The sequence below is a fragment of the Ammospiza nelsoni genome, chromosome 1 (genome assembly GCF_027579445.1).
Source record: "Ammospiza nelsoni isolate bAmmNel1 chromosome 1, bAmmNel1.pri, whole genome shotgun sequence".
Lineage (NCBI taxonomy): Eukaryota > Metazoa > Chordata > Aves > Passeriformes > Passerellidae > Ammospiza > Ammospiza nelsoni.
In genome coordinates, this window is record NC_080633.1 from 59894597 (window position 1) to 59909247 (window position 14651).

Below are 14651 nucleotides of genomic sequence, written 5' to 3' on the forward strand. Positions count from 1 at the left end.
AGCCACATAATTAGAAAAAAATGTTAGTACATAAAATCATAAAGGTGACCCACAATATTAATTGTCTTTAAGTATTACTGACAATACAGATGGAAGGCACAGATGGATTCAGGGACTGGTATCATGACAAGGAGAAATACTGTTTCTGGGAAAGTCTGAGATAAAATGGGCAAAACACTTCAGAACAAAAAGCAACAGAAATCAAAACTTGTCAATTCCAAAGTAAAGTTTACCAGGTAAAGTTAGAAGCCTGAAGTTACCAGAAATTCAAAGGAGATCATCACAGCAGTTGAAAGTTATGGGACATTTTCCCAGAATACCAGCTTTAAATTCTTCTGAAAGTGCATCTCGAATTTACCCTGTACTGTATATATAAAGTCTCTTTTATTGGTGAAATATGCAGTTCCCTTCTCAAACTTTTATTAAATTTTAGCTCAAAAGATAGCTCAAAGCCTTTTATAGCTAGAACCTTGGAATGAATTTACTGCCAAGAACATGGCAAGTTATATGCTCCTGTCCCCACCCCAATGAACTATCCAAGCCTGAAGATGAATTCAAGCTCCAGGGTCACTAGATTTTATACTAAAGTCACACAGAGGATAAATTCATGAAAACATGGTGCACAGTGATCTGTAATTTTTCTTCTACATATCAACAGATACACAGATTCATCTTATGTAACATGGTGGCTCATTTGAAAAAAGTGCATAGAATGTTAAGTGAACAGCTAGAGGTTCACAATGAATTTCAAGTAATGTTCTTTAGTATGAAAGACATGCAGCTCACTCTGCAAGAGAAAGCTCCCTTCATCTGCAAAACAATTACAGCTATGACTTAACAACACTGCAATTGCATGTCTGTAGATAACGAGGCCCCAGCTCTCATTTGTCTCCCCAATCTTCCATATAGTCAGTGCATTTTACATCTGCAGACCCCTCTTCTCCCATCCCACCACTGATTTTTGTCCACATTAATTTGAGATTTACCATAAAAAAAAGTAAAGCAAAACAACTCCAAAGTGACACATGGCAAAGCTATCCAGAGCAAATTCAATAACATGTTTAATGTGAAGAAGCTATTCTTAAATGAAATTCTACTTTAAAGGTCTACTAACACACCACAGTACTGCGGTGTGTTAGTAACCCTTAAAGTAGAACTATGTACTGCTTTGCAGAACGTAACTACTTTTTAGCCTGAGCCGTACTTTTATCTGCTGTGGCTTTTACTTGAAGTTACTGTAGTGGCATACAAGGTCAGTTCACATACATGCATTATTTAATGAAAGTTAGAACTTATGTCATGTTAAAAATTTGTCAGAATTAGTTAAGCTCACCTCTTTATCCATACTCTCTAAATCCTCTTTACACAGCGTGTACAGGGGCATTGTTTCAGACATACTTGGCTGGCGTTTCCTCTTAGATGGACCAGGCTGCTCTTCATTTTCACTTGCTGGAAGGTCGTCTTCTTCAAACATCTGCTGTTGATGTGGCTGAACGACTCTGAAAAAATTGAGGAGTATCATGTAAGATAGATTTACTTGGTTCACAGCTACAAATAAAATCCTATAAACAATTTATGACTGCCATGTATCTACACTTTCACTTAATAAAGCTCTGCATTCATCAACAGGTCAGTCAAGTCTCCTGATTAATTTCAGTCTGACAGCTAAAGCTTTTATTTTACCTTTGACAAGGCATTCACACTCTTGCCTTTGCATTGTCCCTTTACATAACCACCAAATCTTCCTTGTTGCCAAGGGTTGCAGTAGTTGCAGATGCGCAGCCCTTAAAATACATTAATATTTCTGCACAAGTGGAGTTTCTCCACCACTTGACAAATTTATTATTACAAAAGCAATGTTGACATTCTAATGCATTTTCCCTGATCTATGCTAGGCTTTTAATTTTGAGTCTCTAAGTATATCCTTCTATTTCTCAACCTTAGAGACAAGAGTTCTGCATGTAGAAAGCACTTCTGCAGTGTCAGTCTTCAGATATTTCCCACATGCCAAGCCTGGATAAGCTGCAAAACAGCTAATATTTCTTTTTGGTTAACGTATTGAAATATAGTAGCTTTTTCTTTTAGTCTGTATTTTATTACATTGTTAATTACTATACTTAATTCAAACAAAAAGGAATATCAAAATCTTCATTAAAATGAATAAAATAACCATATCTTCATGGGAATTGCTTTATGATAGTAATAACAAGATAGACTACATGTACAACAACAGCAGGAGACTTCTACCTTCCTTGGGTAAATTTTTCTGTGACTATTACTTTAAATACTAAAGACTTCTGGAAGCTAAAATTATTATACAATACAGATTAACTTCCAGTACTGGTCTGACATATTAGCCTCCTGGAACAAATTACAGCAGCTCAGCACCGCCCAGAATCCAATTCAAAGGTCATATAGCTCACGGGTCACAAAATATTTATGTTAGCCATAAGACTGTGTATTTGGAGAATGACTACCAAAAGCAGGTAAAAAAGCAACTGTATTTGAAATCAGAGTTTCAAGATGCAACTTGAAACAGGTGAGAGACCATCAATCTGTTTTTGAGAATGACTGTGACTGAAAAAAAGGTACAGTGTAGTCTCTGCCTGCAAACAAGAGTTTTTAGCAGAATGGCTAATTCTCATCAAGCCAGGATTTACAAGAATCAGCTTAAGATCAACAGTCCCCCACAGAAAAAGCTTACAAAATTATTTCTCCTTTGGTGAACCTTACAACTTCTTAAGAAGGTTATCTAAATGTCACGGGTTTTTTTTCCTCAGTACTTAAATTCCAGAATGTATGAAATCTGAAAGCCATACAAAGCTGTCAATTTTGCTCATTTTGACAGCTCGTATTTAGGAAACACACATCTCTCTTCTCAGATCCCATGGACAGGTGCAGGAAATTTTGAAATCTTGTTTTGAATGGGAGGTTGTGAGGGAAAAAGAGGTGAGCCACTGCCATGCTACCCAGACCTGCACTACCTGCTGCAGAAGACCCCCAGCAGCACACACAACTCAACAGCACAGTAGACATGTGCCCCTTTGTAGTCTCCTATTCCTGTACAGTGGAATTTCCTGTGAAGCTTATACAATTTGGATCCTGCAAAAACGAACTAAGCAAACTGGTTTTTTGCTAGAGTTTCTCACTACTGCTGCCAGTTTTTGGGTTGTGTATTTTTCTCTCCCCTCCACTATGCTTTCTATTTTAAAGATCACTGTTTTCTTTTGCTATTAAATTGCTTTTAGATGGCAATCTTCATAGGTAGATGACAAAGATAATATGTCATTCTACTATATTTTCCAAATGGTTCTTTTAAAGTATGATTTCTCCTTACCTTTTTATTATATAACCTAGGCAGAAAAGGTGGTGATGCCATTCACATTATTAGAAAATCAGAGAATGGGAAAACAAAAGCTACAGGCATCTTACACAACTCTAATAAAAATATGACAAGCTTGACCATTCCAAGAATTGCAGAGAAGTTATATGCAGCATGACAGCCAAGCAGATTCTCTTAGACTAGGAATAAATCAAAATAAATCTGGCATATTTTTAAGAGCACATTGTCATATGGTTGATGAGAACTTCTCCTTTTACATTACACACAAATATTAGCTGTAAAATAATTGTATTAATAGCTTCTAAAGGCTTCTGTCATATGCCTTTTCCAGTATTTTCCCACTGCTACTAGACAAGAAACACTGGGCCTTCTCATGAAAGCATTCCAAAAGCAATGTGAAATAAAGTCTTTTAAAAGGTTTTTAAGACATTTTTATTTTGTCAAAACCATTTTTTTAGGCTTTTACATTTTCAGCTGCCTTTAAGTTGAATAAGAACTAGTGACATGAAAATGCAGGAATTTACATTTATTTCTAATTAAATGTAACTCATAAATCCTTTTTAAAAATAACACCATCTTCAACTCCACAGAGGTTCATTAGTGCTTGATAGTCTTACATGCACAAGGACATATATGCAGGGTGGGGCCAACATCTGTGCAAGCAACAAGCACCTTCTGTGACACATCAGGGTAAAAGCTAAAATAACATTATCATCACAAAAGTGTTAAAAATATCTAAATTCCAGTCACATGTTCAATTTGACACTTCATATTTTTCCTGTCATAATAACATTGATAAAATTAAGTAGGAAAAATAGTAATTATGAACATATAAATTCAGACAAAAATGTTGTAAGTGAAAGTAATTTATAAAAATCTTCAACTATGGCTTAAGCCACCAACATCTGCTTGACACACCTTTTCAAACCAAGCATTCAGTGCATCTTAGCATTATTTTAAACCAGGGTGCCACTTTTAACTTTTCACATGTAAATGACACCCATATTTTAAGCCTTGCCTCATCTGTTAGCATATTACTAGTGTTCACTAAAATGTAACTTGCAGTATAACTTTTTCCTTATTCTAGTCCAAGCTGCCATTAGCTTTTGCATTACTTTGAACAACTTTGAACAACTACATCACATGTCTCATGATCCATTACAACTTTAGTGTTTACTGCAGTGCTTGCAGAATACAGTTTTTGTATGAAAATGCAAATCATTGAGATACATAAGGCATGTCAAAGTTCTGACATACAGGTTATTTTTAGAGAGGAATCCTTCCTGTTCTCAGACAAAGAAGAGCTAGTGGCCACTAGCAGCCCCTGAGCAGCATTGCATTCCCTTTCCTTCTACTACAACCGTGAACTTTTTTCACTCTTCCGCACGGGCTGCAACAGCCATGACAAAAAAGCAGGTTCTCAAGCCTCAGAGCTGAGCAGGATGGCAAGACCTGTTGCTTGAAATGTTAACTACCTTAACTGAACCATCTGTAATTCACTGGTGACAGTTTCACTGCAAATTACATGTATAAATTTCAACTAATTGTATCCAATTTTATATTATGTTTCAGGTTGAATCCCAGAAAGAAACTAAAAGTGTTGAAACCCAAGACAGCAAGAACTGAAACTGTTCTTATGAAATGGTATTCAAATAACTTGAAACCCTTTGCAATAATCTGCCTTGTAAGGAAGAGGCTCTCTCCTAAGCACAAGGAGGTCCATTCTTAGTCTAAGACACCAAGAACCATTGCTCTGCCATGTGCAGCTACCACGTCCCCAAGCACTCACAGCAGTGCAATTCTGTTTCCCACTATCTGAAATTCAGAATCAGATGAAGATTTGAGAAACTCAAAGAAAATTATTGGAAGCTATAACTACCCACCCACAACAGGAGCAGCTGGGAGTGCCAACAACTTTAACTCTTTTTAAAAATCAATAGCTTAGTTGCAAATATTCCCCTCTTTCTGTAGAATGTGAACGAGGGAGCACATTAAGTCTGTCAGGACAAAAAAAAATATAGTCCTCTACCAATAAATTGCTGCACCAGTGTAGTTTTTTCTTAAGACAAGTATTATACCAAATTTTAAAGCAGATGTGAAGCTTTTCTAAAAAAATAAATGCTATCAGTGACGTATGCACTAAGATAAAGCTCACAGTACTGCCTTGGCTCTTCCTCAGTCAGACACAGCAGAGCTGCTTCTATTCAGCTTTTTGTTACTTCTTCACAGCCTTTCTGCTCTGTCTGCACTGTGGTATTTACACAGCCTTTCTTTTCTCTTACACTTTGCCAAAACTCTCCTCAGGATCTGAAGAAGACAGAACTGCCCTGAGGAACAGAGATGTGTCCCAATTAAGAGATTAGGGTTTACAGGTCACCAACTTCACCACTAGAACAAAATCAACAGGAAATGTGAATGAAAATAATTTTTCTTAGCATAGACCTTATGCTTATCTCTTTTCTTACAGCTGCATAGTTGTGGGGTAAAGTTGCAACACGGAGTAACTGGATTGACAGTCAGATTAAAACATCTCAATTCTGAGCACTGACAGTCACAAAAACCCCCCACTGAACTGAAATAGAAGATGGGAGTAGAAAGGACACACTCTGCCCACAAAACCTGTCCAAAGCTGTATGAAACTCAATTAAGAGGACACCTAAAATATATTTCTTCCTTTTCAGTATAATACACAAGTGAAGAAGCACCTCAGCATTATGGAAAAATAGGCTTAGGTGTGGACAAACTCTTCATCAAGTTGTTGACAAAGGTAGGGAAACCATTAAAACCCATTCTTTTGAAAGCATTCGATGATGTATTAATATCAACATAACCCATCATAGTGAAGCACCTTACAAGTATGACAATTACATAAAGGTAAAACCTTCCCAGCTCTAGTTCTAGAAGAATTCCTTTCAGCAATAACTGACCAAAAACCCAAAAATGTTTTTTAGCTCCTCTCTGGATACACACTGTGTCAATTATTTAAAGATTCTAATGCTCATTTACCATGTGACAGTAAATGAAAATAGACTTTGAAAGACACAGTTAAAAAGGAACTGAAAACAGGACATCTTCACAAACAAGAGAGACTCAAAAAACCTGTGTTGAAAACAAGAGGAAAGCTGAATTAAGAAAAAGGCTACAAACAGTTAACAGAAAAATACTACAAAAAGATAACACTTTACAAAGAAAAGCTTTGCCTTTAATTTGATACGTCTTTACCAGTGGAATGAACAAGCCTTGCTGAGCTTGTTAGAATTCTAGAAAGTCAGATCTTTCATTTAGATAATTGGGGATGAATTCTACATATTTCACACATCTTAAGAGACAAGGGGTGGTTTTGCATCTTAACACAAATTTTGACAAAATTCAGATAGATACTAGCCTCTGTACTTCAAAAAGCAGACTGCCTCTGCCTCCTCCACAATTAGTGTCTTGACTTAGTGATCTACAGATTAGTAACGAGCACTCAGCCATATGGCCTTATTTCACAATGCTCAGTCAGCTACACAACTCTTCCATTGCTTCTGATACTCCTCAAAAACAAAGTTAATGATCCATTTGAAGGAATTAGGTGAAAAAAAAATTATAAACAAGAGTGAAATGCTATCAGGTATATTTTATTAACAAAAAACAATCCAGTATTCCAAGACCCTTTAAGAAACATCAAGCTGCCTCACTTCAGCAATCACTTACTGTAACATTCTTTAGACTACACAAACTACACACTGAATTTATTTGGTTTGAGGTTTCCAGTTCAACTTCAGTGAGGCACAGAAAGCATCTGGAATTGTAGCATTCTGACTTCACTTCAGCTGATTATTTCCTTTTGCTTATTTTCTTGCCTTTTTAGAAAGCAAACAAAGTAAAGCAAAAATATCAATTTAATCAAATGAAGGGGTAATGAGAGTAAGATTTACTACAGAATCTAAAAATGTAGACAATGTGACTCTTAGCTATGCTTTAGGTACCTGAAGGATGAGTGTTCACCATGGACTGGCAAAGTGATGGGAGGAGCTGGAGACTGGATGTACATTGACGGCCCAGATGTCTGTGTGCCTTTCCTGATCAGCTTTCCAGTGTTAGGATCATAAATTCGAACTTCAGGACCAGGTTGAGACTTTGGATGGATGGGCGTTGGGTGAAACAGAGCAGTCTGAAATGTGCTGGGTGTATCAGGAAACGTGGCAGGGCTATTTTCTCTGTTAGAGGGAGTTCAGAAAAAAAATTGCATTAGAAATTTAAATGAGCTAACCAGAACATAAAAAACAAGGATTCCCTTTTCTTCTAAAGCAGAAGAGGGAAATGGTTTGGAAAATCTCTAAAGAAACATTTCTTCTCCTCCACCTCAATAAAGTCCCACTGAATTTAAAACAGAAAACTGCAAATACAAGATAATGTCATGTTTAAATTACTAAAATATTAATAAGTATGCCTTAGAAATTGTCTAAACACAAAGTTACTAAAATTATTTGCAGGTAGCAACAACAGCACAATTAGCTAAGCATGATAATCAGCATATATGCAACAAAGAGAACAGAAGACTATCGTATCAATCTTTCTATTTGGTCTCCAAATTTGCTCTGAGAGAAAATAAACATGCAGTATTAACTTGCAAGCCATCCTAACTAACTTTTTAAAATACTAAACTGCCTATGATCACCCTGCTGCATTTTAAAAACATAACTTCAGAAGCGTCAGCAGAAACATTCAGAGACCAGTCTGCAGGAATCACCGTACTATCCAATTGTCATGAAGTACCACTAAAAAAAAGCAAGCAAATTGAATAATTTTAAAAAATCATCAACTAAAACAGCATGTTATGCTCCATGAAAGCAACACTATGTTAAAAAAATATTCAAATAATTTGTAACAAATACTAGAAGTGACACAAAACTGGAGTTTTTACCAGATGCTTTTATGGATGTTTCTGAAGTAGTCTTGCAGCAGTAACACAGTAAACCAATTCCAAGTTAACCTATTCTTTTCTTGCTATCTTAAGTTCATTTTACATGCAAATGTTTTCTCAGGCTTCTCCCCTAGAGTTTGTATGTGCTTTGGACCTGTAATCACTATTTCAAGCAGCTTCATTAAATAGAAAATCTTTTCCAAAGCAGTTGCACATACTGGGTTAAAGGTATTTGCATTAAGATAGATATCTTACTGACTGAAGCTTGTGTGGGGGGGGACGTATGAAGTTAAAAGGTGTTGTATTTGAAAACACAGAAGTAGGAAAAATTATCATGTCTCAGTAAAAAGGAAGAGTAATTTAACAGAGGGACGAAGACTAACATTCATCTAGACATCAAAAAAAAAATGTTCACAAGCTACTGTCCAGGTTTCTACTGCAAAGGTTTCTACTGTAAACTTAGCAGTGTCAAATTAAGCATCTCGTGCAAATATTCCAAAGTTTGATTTAAAACCATCAGATACTTTTTAAATACTAAGTATCCTAGTCAAGCCATAAGCAGGCTAAATGTTTTTTCCCAACTTATAGGGATCCTGTGTCTCAACCTAATGCTGCATTTGATAAAATGCCCTAACTTTCACACGTTTCTTCTTTTGGTGTCTTCAAAGCCTGACACACCCATGTTCTGCCCTCATCAGGGCATCTTGTAAGTAGAAAGTAAATCCCTAGCACAGTCAATCACATCAGTATCAGTTTAATACAGAAATCCCATTATGCTGTGCTCCTTTCAGTCTAAACATGGAAGGGAAGATCCTTTGATATGCTTGCAGGATGTGGGTCTATCCAAACAGATAAGCCAAGACCAAGAAGCAGAAGCTGGCTTGACAGTACCTTGTCATGAGTTACTTTAGCCATGCTACTTTCATGCAGGGGACTGTTATTGTCCAAGTTCTTCTTTATTAATAATGTTTTTGGCTACCTCTTCTATTACTGTCACCCTATAGTGCACTAATTATTTTTTACCTTTTCTCTTTCAGCACTTTCTTATAATCCCAAAATCGCCTCTCACTAGTTCCTTCCTTCCGGTTTTTGCTCCTGTCTTCACACCTTCTAATTTTTCTTAGAATTTTCTATAATATTTTCCTGTTTCTCTCTTTCCCACCACTGCCAAATTTCACCAAAAATACTTTACTAGTTTCTCATGTCGTCAAAGTATGTACATTTTTTGGCAGCATAAATGATCCCGTGCTTTGGTGGCATTCCCTCCATAAGCCTCCATGGGCTTATGGATGAACTGAAAAGGGCAACTTCTCAAAATTAAAAGAGCTAACAACAGTAACTGCTAAAGAAAGTAATGTTACCACAAGTTCTCTCCTGACTGTGCTAGTTACTGAACTGACTCCTGATCCCTCAGTCTTCAATTTAAACAAAAGAGAAATGGAGAAAATCAGGGAGCTCTTCCATAAAATCCATAAGCATCTGAACTTGTCAGAAACCAATTTATTAACAAATCAGAAAAACCTGTTTTCATGGCCCCTATTCCCTGAAGGAACAGCACTTACCTGTGTGTTTTGATGTAGTCATCCTTTAAGGGAAAGAGCTGTTCCTCAACCTTGTCCCATCGCTCCAGGCAGCTCCACAGCCAATCAGGGTTTACAACATGGAGATCCTTGCAGTCCTGAGCTTGCCGTACTTTCTCTGTGCCTATTACAGAGTCAAACACAACATTACAGTGTTCCCAGAAACACAGAAGATAAACCAGTGTAGAGTTAAAACTAAGAACATTTTGTCATCAATTGTACAGAAAAGAAAAAGCACCACTTCTCCCCAGTCCAACAAAACAATCACAGCTAATAAAAGTGAGAATCAGAGTAAGATGCAGTATCTCAGACTCAAGCTCGATGAAGGTAACTTTCTGAAGAACTGGCACCATGGAAGTAGCCCATTAAGATTTATACAGAAAATCTCTGCATGTTAGCCCAATAAACAACACGAGTGCACTTTTGTATAACATCTCCTTCACTTGTATTTGTTAGCAGTCCAAGAAGAAGCAGCTTTTCAACGCTGTTGAATCCTGACTAACTTATCATACTAACTTTTTTACACATGGCTCTCTGTTCATACAGCACACTACCTTTTGGCTGTCACCCACCCAACAACCTCCATCTACCAGAGATGGAGGCAAAGCAGATAGAATTCCTTCGTGCTGAAACAGGAGCAAAGAATGTGAAGCTAAACACAGTAGGCTAGCATGCAGTCCAGGTGAGACCATCATACAATCCAGGTGAAACCATCAACAGTGCAGCTTGCAAGTAACAGGTGATCTCAAATTCTACTCTCTGGGGATGCCAGAACCAGAGAGAAACTAAGTGAAGTTGCTATAAATCTGCCAAAAAGCATCAAAATCAGTGCTGTGGTTTAATGCCAGCCACTTGTTGACTCCTCCAACCACGCCAGTGGGATGGGGAGGAGAATCCAGGAAAAAAACAGCACTAGTGAGCTAACAACAGCTAATGAAACAAAGTAAAATATAATAATACTAATAATATGAGCCCTTGTCTGTTTTCACACACACGAGAACAATGAAGCAATGAAGCCTCTAGAAAAAAAAAATCAAGCTTCAGAACAATTCTGACAAGCAAGCAAGAACAGTAAATTAATTTGATGTTTTCATCACAGTTCCCTGGAGTTTCATCTTCATGATTGTCATTTAACAATACGATTTTACTTGTTTCAATTTAAATGAAAATCTTGAAGTACCCATGCTTCTTCACATAATTTGAAGATGAGACAAAGCAGCTAACCTCAAATATTTCATACCCATTGTACAAGCTGAACTACAATCCACTGGGATAGACAGATGAACTGAAATGCACTTGAGGATTGACCTAACTAGTTGGTTAGACAGCTCAGTTTAAGACCTCCGTAAGATTAAACAACTAAACAGAAAGGGCAGGAGATAATTGCCCTTTATGAAACTCCTGAAAGCCTCTGTTTCGCTAACTTTTGTACCCCAAACCCAATGGAATACAGGAGTAGGGCTACGTTTTTCTCTAGATACACGTACTTTTTTTCTTGGATTTAGACTAGCAGAAAACAATGTTGTGTGCACAAATATATTTCTTTTTTTTTCAGGTGTAAATGCAACCAGTTGCACAGTTCAGGGTGTAAGAGCTGTACATATAAAGCTTTATGCCACACCACTATACAGTATACATGAAAAACAAAGTTAACTTAAGAACCCAAGATGAACACAAACACAAAAAAAGTACTTCAAGACACAGTCCTGTCCAAACCTCTAATGATTTGGACATCATGTTTTAATTTTTGCCACATAATAAAAATAAAATCACTGTCCAACAAAGATTCAGTGAAAACAATTTTAGAAGTTCGAGAGGTTCTACCTGGCTAAAACATAAAACCCTAATAAGGGAGGTCTATGTACTCCCTGAAAACATGCCCTGATTTAAGAAATCTGTTTTCCAAATAATTATGTGTTACAAAAGCAGCTGAGGAGGAATTTCATGCAACAATTGCTGGAAATGAGCCAGTTTACAGTGCCAGAAGTAGCTTTGACTGGAGATATTAATATTTAATTAACCTCAATGGAAATTGCAGAAATACCTGCAGTTAGAAATAGTTATGTATAAGTCTGTGTTTAATTTATACACAGGGTATATTTCAGAAGAAATAAAGCAAACGTTGAGAGAGAATCAGTTTATGAGAGCTGGGAGAAAAAGGATTGAAGAAGTTTAAGGCTTAGCCTGGACATTGCTTTTTTTTTGAGAATAAAGGAGGAAAGGAATGAAAACATCAGAAAAATAAATCAGCAAGAAGACAGCTGTTATAAACAGAATGCTAAAATCATGTTCATAAGCATAAGTTTCAGAGCAAAAAAAGGCACCAAGAGCAAGAAGTCTGGTAGAAGTTTAGGTATCTGTGCCTGTTATTAAACACTGAATCAGGTATCAGACAGAGCTGGCAATACTGCCCTGCACATAACAGCTCTGGAGCTGACTGAATACCACACGCAGTAGCAGTGGTTTCACTAGTAAGCCCATAATAGCTAACCAGAGCTGGTGACGCTGCTGGAGAACGGGACCATGCTGCTCCTTCTGCACTTGACTGGGGGAAACATGGACAAAACTATAAAATTGCACCTTCAGCTCATATTAAATCTGTGAAGTTACACGAGGAAATGGCTTTCTCCAACTGTTTTTCAAACTCATGTTTCTGCACTGATGTCAGGTGTTTAATCTTGCTGCTACTTCCTCCCCATCCCCACATTCTGCATTCACACATATCTGATTGTTTCATACTGGATGTATGCTGAGGAGCCATGCAAATTTTTCTAGTCAACAGGATTGTGACAGAAAACTTAAACATGAAAGCCAAAATAGTACAATTTTGTATGAAGTTGCTACTGGAACTAGATGGTTTTTAAGGTCCCTAACAACCTAAATGTTCTAGGATTCTGTGAAAGCTGGTGACACAGACTTGTGTGTAACCAAGCCCACCTCCTAAGAGTCAAAAGTCTTACCTTTCTCACCTCCACAACATCAAGGCTTTCTGCCTCTTCCCCATTTCTAAAGTGCAGTGGCCTATGGCACACTCCAGCATACTGAAAACTGCATGAGGGAATGCAAATGTGTCCTCCTGGGGAGGGCTTCCTATTTCTAGCTTTAAACAACATTTAGTGAAACACCAAATTTAACAAGGAGAAGAAATAGCACTGTGATAATATGTTTGCTGTCTCCTCTCCCTTTCCCCAGTGTAACTTCTCCTTTTTGAACTACACTTATTATGACAAAACAGCAAAAAGATTTAATCCATCCAAGCAACAGTACTTCTGATGCAGCTAAAAACATCTGAATTGCCCCTCTGAGCTGAAAATCACTTAGAGAAAAACTGATCTTCCAGACTACTTTTTTTGAATTATTGTCATCTAATCACGTTCCCCTACTTCAAAATCTAAAACTGTTCCAAAAAGTTAAAAAGGCACAGAAGGTTTTCCACATGAAGCAGCTGGGGGCCAAATTGATCACATCTACTCCCTGATGAATACAGTCTGAAGCAGATAGTATTGGAAAATGTGATTTTCAAAGCTGGGGAAGGCGCTCATCAATTCTACTTCTGAACTTGTTGAAAACATTGCTCAGCCTCTGAGCAATTGTGGCCTCTGATTCAGTCTCATGCAGAACTCCGTGTGAGTGCTCAAGGTTGTATCAGGACTAACCAAAGCACACAATGGGGAGAGATCACCAGCAGCACTTGCAGAACTTTCTCCTGATTCCAACAGACCAAAATCAACATATCCTTATGGCAGTTTGCAACCAGGCTGCCAGACACTGCTTGGAAAATCTGGATGGCTAAAAGTTTATTTCTCTTCAGATGATTATAAAGCAAGATCTATATATAAAAATTAAATCCTCTTCTGCAAGAACACTGACCTAAAACAAGTGACAGATGTGCTGTTCTGAAGCAATGCCTAAAGTTCAGGTTTAACTCTGCACTGTAAAACCAACAGGCTTACCTGGTCAATGGCCAAATTTAGAGCAGTGCTTAACCCGATTTTTTTTTAAAAGACATGGCCCCTGAACATATTTCTCAGGAAAAGTTGCTGTTGACACATCAGAGGAGTAGGAAATGGAAGGGCTCAAATATATTTTGAAAAAGAAAAGAAAAATTCGGTGCCTAAACTGATGTATTTCCATTCCTACCACACTGCAATAATTTTTGAGAGATCTGAACAGCTCTATCTGCTCCACCAGCAAATACTCAATACAAGAATCAACTACAGTGTCTTTCATCCGTTCAGGAAGGAACATAACAAGGTTTATGAAATAGTGTAATAAGTGCTTAGCCAAGTGTGTACACAGCTATAAAAAACTCATCCTACAGTGCAGTTTACTGATACTTAAAGCAAACAGCAGATGTTTCAAAAACTGAAGCAAGATCTATGCAGCCCATAGATAAGTGGAAAGGACTATAGGATGGCCTTTTGTCAGTCACTCAGATTTATGAAAGCTGATTAGATGATGCAAAGATCCTGTATTTTACAGAAATCCAGGCAGTAATTTTTGCCCAATATAATGAAAGACCTAGGTTTTTTCAGGAACAAGGATTTATTTAATTTCAGAATTCAGAGTACCTATGTCTACAGGGAAACAACAGGCCTATCTGCAGAGAAAGAGACAAGTACATATAAAGAATAAAAATTTTAAATTATTTACCCTAATAGGCTGGGAAGAATGCTGTAAAAACATCCTAAAATGTTTTTCAGTAGTTGTTCATTTCAGTGCACCAAGCTCTGGTGCAGGGAACCCCCATCACTTCAAGACCTAAGGGCTAACTGTTTCACACTGACTTCTTCCCTTTTACGTCCTCTGCCAAATTCTT

At 37.3% G+C, this 14651-nt stretch overlaps 1 protein-coding gene across 1 annotated transcript in view; it reads right to left on the reverse strand.

Annotated features, from left to right (window-relative positions):
- Positions 1-14651, reverse strand: part of CTDP1 (CTD phosphatase subunit 1) — a 96745-nt gene that overhangs the window by 50571 nt on the left and 31523 nt on the right. Inside the window, exons 9-11 of the mRNA XM_059481591.1 lie at positions 9815-9956; positions 7315-7545; positions 1334-1499 (exon numbers count right to left, since the gene is read on the reverse strand). Coding sequence (XP_059337574.1) covers positions 1334-1499; positions 7315-7545; positions 9815-9956 — 539 coding nt within the window. The remainder of the gene's footprint in view (positions 1-1333; positions 1500-7314; positions 7546-9814; positions 9957-14651) is intronic.